The 6,402-nt window shown below is 39.9% G+C and overlaps 1 protein-coding gene across 3 annotated transcripts; it reads left to right on the top strand.

The window, feature by feature from the left end:
• Window positions 1–110: 110 nt before the first annotated feature.
• On the top strand, window positions 111–6,189 carry lactb2 (lactamase, beta 2). 3 transcript variants are annotated; one of them, XM_020612457.1, is made up of 7 exons: window positions 111–353; window positions 1,361–1,530; window positions 1,635–1,755; window positions 2,068–2,246; window positions 3,919–4,067; window positions 4,916–5,003; window positions 5,156–6,186. In XM_020612457.1, exons 1-7 carry the CDS (start codon window positions 232–234, stop codon window positions 5,197–5,199), a joined length of 873 nt encoding a protein of 290 aa, XP_020468113.1. In that variant the 5' UTR covers window positions 111–231; the 3' UTR covers window positions 5,200–6,186. The 3 variants fall into 3 exon arrangements, with proteins under 3 accessions (XP_020468113.1, XP_020468114.1, XP_020468115.1); XM_020612458.1 differs by having other exon boundaries at window positions 113–353; window positions 1,361–1,521; window positions 5,156–6,182; XM_020612459.1 differs by lacking the exon at window positions 111–353 and adding an exon at window positions 884–1,152 and having other exon boundaries at window positions 5,156–6,189.
• Window positions 6,190–6,402: the final 213 nt, after the last annotated feature.

Here is a 6,402-nt window from a genome sequence, read left to right as displayed (position 1 = left end):
CATGAAATAAAATATAGTCGCTACTACGAACTCTTCGTCTTCTTCCTCTGTTGTTTAATTGCGGTTGGCAAACTACTACTAGTTGTTAAGACGAGACTCTTATTTTGAAGGGTGCTTTGGACATACAGGAAGTACATATTGTTCGACATGTAGTTTCCGGTACAGAATACGTTTATTTATGTTTATTTTCTCTAGTCTCGTTCTGTAGCTAACGTTACATTGGCTCCAGCTATGAGTGCAATTATACCTCGGATAGAGCAGCTGTCAGCCCGAGTTATTCGGGTTTTGGGCTGTAACCCGGGACCGATGACTCTGCAGGGAACTAACACTTACCTGGTCGGAACTGGGGAAAGGTCAAGTTGCTTTGTGGTTTATACTCGCAGCATGAAGTTCGCGTTATATTCTCTATACCAGAATATCTGTGTGGCCAAACACTTTGGGTTGCTGCCTAGGTAGCTCTCGGTGTGGCACGTTGAGTTGACGCGACTCTAGGTTTACCTTACACTCAAACACTACCTCACGCCAAATTCCGTTGAAAAATGAAAAATTCAGGGTTTCCTTGCTTGTAGGCAAACATACATGGACCAAGACTGCAATGTGCACAAATTTGACAGGATTCGCTGATTATTTCGGTATATAGTCAATATTAAGAATTTTGAGTAACTACTTAGTTCTGATCTTGGCAGTCAGGAAATATAGCGGACACCGGATATAGTATACCACCAGTTAGGGATAAGACAGGAGTCATATGATCAGTTCAGCTACAGTCGAAAGATAAAGTAAAGGCACTGTTTGCAATCTCCTGGTCTTCTGTATAAATTGGTTGTGAAATGTGAGCCATTCTTCACCAAAGTCAATAATATCAAAAAACACAATGTCCCTAACCTGATAAAACACACATGCTCTTTAATGTCTTTATTAAACACACCCATTAAACTTAGAAAGTGATGGTGGAGAAAAGACATAGCAACACGAGGCTTTTGAGGTCACTAAAAGTAAACTGGAGTCGGGTGTTAGCAAACCTGGAGTCCGATCAGTGAAACCAGAATGGAGGTGTGCTTTAGAACTACCTTGACTTATAAAAACACTCAAACAGTGTCAGTGTGCCAACCTGAAAGAAGGAACACCTTGTATTTGACATCAACTCATGAGGTCTGTGATGTTTTTACAGAGGTTTGAGATGGTTATTTGTACTAACCAACTGGGTACTTTGTGTGCATGTTTGAGAACTCTATGACTAAAAGTTTGGTTTCACATACTTTGTGAAAATGTACCGAGTGCACAGTATAAATAAATAAATGTGGATTTTTACTTTTAAAGCCTTGCATATAAATACATATATAACATGATTTTATTCCAGGCGGGTGCTGATAGACACTGGAGAACCTGCTGTGCCTGACTACATCAGCGGTCTGAAACAGGCACTGAAGCAGTTCAACACCAACATCCAGGAGATCATCGTCACACACTGGCATCTTGACCACACAGGAGGAGTGGAAGACATTTGCAGGAACATCACTGGTGAGGACAGTATGTGTGGTTTAATGACCTCTGAGCCTTTTAACCTGGTTTCAAGATGATCTCTATTCATGCCTACATTTTTGTCCAGTGTTTGCATGTTTTCCCTCCTGCAGGTTCTGATGTCAGAGTCAGCAAACTGCCTCGCTCCCCCAAAGTCACCGAGTCGGCAGGAGACAAGAACTATACTTACCTAAAAGATGGAGATGTCATCCAGACGGAGGGGGCCACACTCAAGTCAGTGAAGTTGAATACATATAGAGAGCATTATAAACTTGCAGGACATTCACTAGGAAGCAAAATCAACAACCAAAAGACCGAATTAAAGACATAAATAATATACATCAGAGAAAGATCTGTTTTTAAAAAGCCCTTATCATGGTGAAACTGTAGACTATGTTGAAAATTGATCCTTGGGGAATGCCACAAGTTGTTTAAGGTTGTCATGTGCTCAGTGTGTGATGAGTATCAAAATACACACTGGCACAGATAATGTTTGAATCTTGTTGCTATTTGAGCAGAGAGCAGTGTTTTATGTCTTTTTCCCAGGGTGCTGTTTACCCCGGGCCACACTGATGACCACATGGCCTTGCTGCTGGAGGAGGAGCAGGCGCTCTTCTCTGGAGACTGCATCCTGGGTGAGGGGACAGCCGTCTTCGAAGATCTCTATGACTACATGAAATCTCTGAAGATCCTGCTGGATTGTCAGGCTGACCTCATCTACCCTGGTGAGTGACATTCTGGAATGTGTGCTACGCTATTTTGTCAGACTTTCTAGACAGGTTTGTTTCTTTTTTTTTACCCTTTAGTTACCTGAGGAAGCTTTTTTGAGAGTACTGGGCCTCATTCACCATTTATTCTGAAGAACACATTTCTTCTTAAAGCCCACTGACGCATTTTTCACAAAGATTCTGACATTAGCCAGTGTTTTCTTATCTGGAATTTTTTCTTAGGTAAGAACGGAATCTACACACACTCAGGAGCACACTTATTGAGTGGTGGCATGTTTGTGTGAAATAACTGGTTATTTAGTTTTCAATCTTATAGTTTTATCATAGCATAAGATTTAAATTACATTAACATTCAAGATCAAGATCAAGCATTTTTATTGTCAGTTCACTATATGTGCAGGACATACAGAAAAATTTAAATACTGTTTCTCTCTCACCTAATGTTGAATGCCCATACCATTTAAAAGTAACAAACACCACTAAAAATTACATTAATCAGTTATTTGCTTGTTTATAAATAAAGCCTTTAAAATTCATTTGACTATTTATAACTTAGTGTCAAGAAAGAGTTTACTTAAAAACCAAACATGTTTAAGTGCATATCTTTCTACTGAGTTCTTTAGGTGTCTTGGATATTGCGGCCAGTGTTGAAGCTGTCTCTGTAAGTGACTTTTCTTTTCATTCTCTGTGAGACTCCTGTGTGTGCACATGGCCCTGCTGTCTCATGCCCTTTTATGATTGGCAGAGCGTTAACCTATGCTAATTAGGAATGACTGGGATTCATTATTGTAAGAACACTGGTGTCAGCAGTTCTGTGGGTTAAGAACATGTTCTTGAATCAGGCGCAGATGTTCCTTAGGACCTTTCTTAAGAATAAATTCAAGAAAAAAAACTCTGGGAGATTTAGGGGAATGAGGCCCAGTGTTGTCTTGGGAAGGTTCTGTTTATAACCCAGACAGTTAATACACATTCACACCTGGAAGCTGCCCAGTACAACCACAGTACTGTGGAGCTGAGACCACCTCAGTGGTGAGAGAGTAATCGAGTAGGGGAAGTGCCGATTTATCCTGCTGCTCCAGGGGTCAGAGCGGCGACCTTCCACTCAGGATCTCGCTTCTCATATGTTTTTCATTTCTCTAATATCCATTCCCACAGTTCTTATTATTTCTTAAAGATTATTTTCATTATTGTTAATCTTATTTATTTTAAATTCATTGATTAATTTTCTATAAAATCTTTGAAAATATAAAAAAAGCCCAAATCCTCACTTTTTGAGAAGACGCAACCAAGTTCTTTTTTATTAAATGACCCAAACGATTGACCTACTGACAACATTGACGTGACTAATTTTCACTCAATCAACTTTGATTTCATATTGTCCTACTAGTTTTGCTTAATATTCTTTGACTTCTGCCATTGTCTTTTTTAATCAGCAATTATTATTCTCCGTTGCTATGTTAAGATCCACCTCCTGTCAAGCACACAAACAAGTCAAAGCTAGACGCATCTGCAATCACTTTGTTTAATCAAATGAAACAGTTTGAAAATGATTACACATAATTGGCACTTTAATTTGATCCTTTAAATGGATGAATGTCAGTCTGACTCTCGTTCATTAAAACATCTTGTGGATGATTGGATTAAATCTCTGCTGCTGTGTTCTGTGCAGGTCACGGCCCCGTGGTTCAGGATGCTGCCTCTAAGATTAGACATTATATAAGCCACCGGGACCAGCGAGAGCAGCAGATCCTGGCGGCCATTCGGGATGGAGCAGGAAAGCCTTTCTCTTCCATGGAGCTTGTCAAGATTGTCTACAAGGTTGGGACAGACCCCTGTGTTACTTCTGATTCTTTTTCCAGCCTGTAGTCCAGGGCTGACTGGTGTGAGTTGTAGGGGTGTAACGCAATCTCCTGATACTAAAACAGGACAATATTTGTTGTCGAGGCAAAAGTTGTCTGGCGATATCAGTACATAACAGAACCAGACCAGTATGATGGAGTGTGACCATACTGTATGTTCATGTTAGTCCGGCAAAAACACAACTCTCTGCTGTGTTCTTACGCATGGGGGTGGGGGTGTTGTAGGCGTGTAAAATACGGCCATGTTGTGATGAGTCAGTGTGAGCGGCTTCATTCATGTTTGTAGGCCGGGAGTTTCCATTGTGTTTTGGTTGGCCATGCTGCTAACGTAGCCTACTCCGCCTTAGCACCAATTCTACCACCAGTCGGCACAAAAAAACCAGTTTAACATCCAGTACTAACGAAAATGCGTGGCTTGTCGTTATGGTGCGTTAACTGTGGCCCAGATTCGACAGTGAATAGCAGTGAATGCTGATGCTAACAAGGTAAACAAAAGTCTTCATCCCTTGGGGGTCCATGTCCCGCTCATCCTCTGTACATGATTGGTCAACGCAGCACCTCTGCCGGATGATGTCACTGTCTGATGTGGTGAAAAGTTGAACCAGATCCAACCTTTTGCCGGAGCACCTTGCAGTGCTGGTGCCAGCTGTGGTGAACGCAGTCCCCCATAGAAATGAATGGAGATTTACGTCTATGGAGGTGGCCTGAAAATGCGCAGCCTGCAACCAGTCACACAGACCTTTGTACACTGAAGCAGTCAAAGCAGAATGCTTTGCTTTTCCCAACTCTTCATTGCTTGTCTTCCAGGACACCCCTGAACACCTGCACCAAGCAGCTAATGTGAATTTGGTCCATCACTTAACGAAACTAGAGAAAGAAGGCAGGGTTTCTTTGGGTATGTATTTTCCTATCACAGAGAATTTTAGAGAATTAGTTTTGACAAGTTAATTTTATTAAAGAGTCAATTCAACCAAGTTAAGTTAGATAATGCACTTGCTGACTGTCAGCTAGACTCCTAGTTTAACACATTTAAATTTTTTCCTACAGTGAAAGAGTCCTCAGAGAGCATCAAATGGAAGAGTAACCTGTGACATCCACCACAACAGCAATGAAATGGACTCTGTTGGATGATTTGTCCAGAATGATAAAACTCTCTCTGATCTACAGTTAATTTTGTTCCAATTGAAAGTGAACACCTTTCAGCAGAATGTTTGTGCTAGATTGCCTTTGGTCTGCTGATTGACTAAAGTGTTCATGGAAAATAAGGGATGTGGTTAGACTTGTTTTCTTGGAGGTTTCCTGACTCAAAGTGTACATAACAAGACCAAGAACTGGACTTGACAGGATTCAGCCCATGTTGTAGTTTAACAAGGTTAAATTTGTATGAAGGTCAGTTGATTTGTATCTGTAAAGGTCCTTTAACTCAAGAAAAAAAAAAGTTTACTTTAGTTTAAGGAAAGGGTCTGAGATTTAAGAGGTGATAGATGCGTGCGTGGTTTTCGCCAAACTTAAGTGTTAGAGACTAGAGAGTTAGTTTTGTCAAAGTGGTCTTCCCCAGGTGTCAGGACATCACCATGATGGGTTTTTGTTCTCTCCCAGGATAGTCTTTATATGTGTACTGGGCAGGATTTTCATGGAAATGGATTGGACATGTTTTATCTGGGAAGGGAAAAGAGTTTTTTTTTCTTCAGGCTCATCTATATCCACATGTATGTATGTGTATGTGTATGTGTGTATATATATGTGTGTGTATACAAATTGCCATTTACAGATTTTTAGTTGCTATTCTTACTTATAAACTTAGAATACTACCCAAGTATAGTTAGTTAATTTCAGCATGTCACACATTTTTGGCTTGTCACTAGGTGGCAGTATCTACTAAATAATTTCATTGGGAAATAACTTGCATGGTAAAATTGCAATCTTTGTAGTTATAACATTACAAACCGAACAAAGAATTATTTAAAATGTCTTAAATTTGCTTCAGATATTTGTAAAGAATGCCATTTTGTTGGAAAGATTACATTCAAAAAATACTAAATGATCTACAGTGAGTTATTGTTGTGTTTTTGTGACCATGAATGATAATTGTTGTGCATTTGAGGTAATTATTTGCTCATTCATACTGATATTTATAACTCAACTACAGAATACGTAAGTACTTGGGTATTAAATCAGGACGATGAGCCAATATTCTGGTGAGTAAGAGGTTTTTTGTTTGAACCTTTAGCCTCTAGGTGACCCCTCAGTGAGTGTGATCAGTTTTCTTATTGGCTAAAAGCACTGATGCAATC

This window comes from Monopterus albus, unplaced genomic scaffold (assembly GCF_001952655.1).
Source record: "Monopterus albus unplaced genomic scaffold, M_albus_1.0 scaffold125.1, whole genome shotgun sequence".
Lineage (NCBI taxonomy): Eukaryota > Metazoa > Chordata > Actinopteri > Synbranchiformes > Synbranchidae > Monopterus > Monopterus albus.
Note: the sequence above shows the minus strand (reverse complement) of the source record. Positions and strands in the feature narration are given on the sequence as shown.

Coding starts and splice junctions, on each gene's coding strand:
- lactb2 (XM_020612457.1), top strand. CDS start 232: ATGAGTGCAATTATACCTCGGATAGAGCAGCTGTCAGCCCGAGTTATT. Junction 354..1,360: donor CTGGTCGGAACTGGGGAAAG/GTCAAGTTGCTT, acceptor ATTTTATTCCAG/GCGGGTGCTGATAGACACTG. Junction 5,004..5,155: donor AGAAGGCAGGGTTTCTTTGG/GTATGTATTTTC, acceptor TTTTTCCTACAG/TGAAAGAGTCCTCAGAGAGC.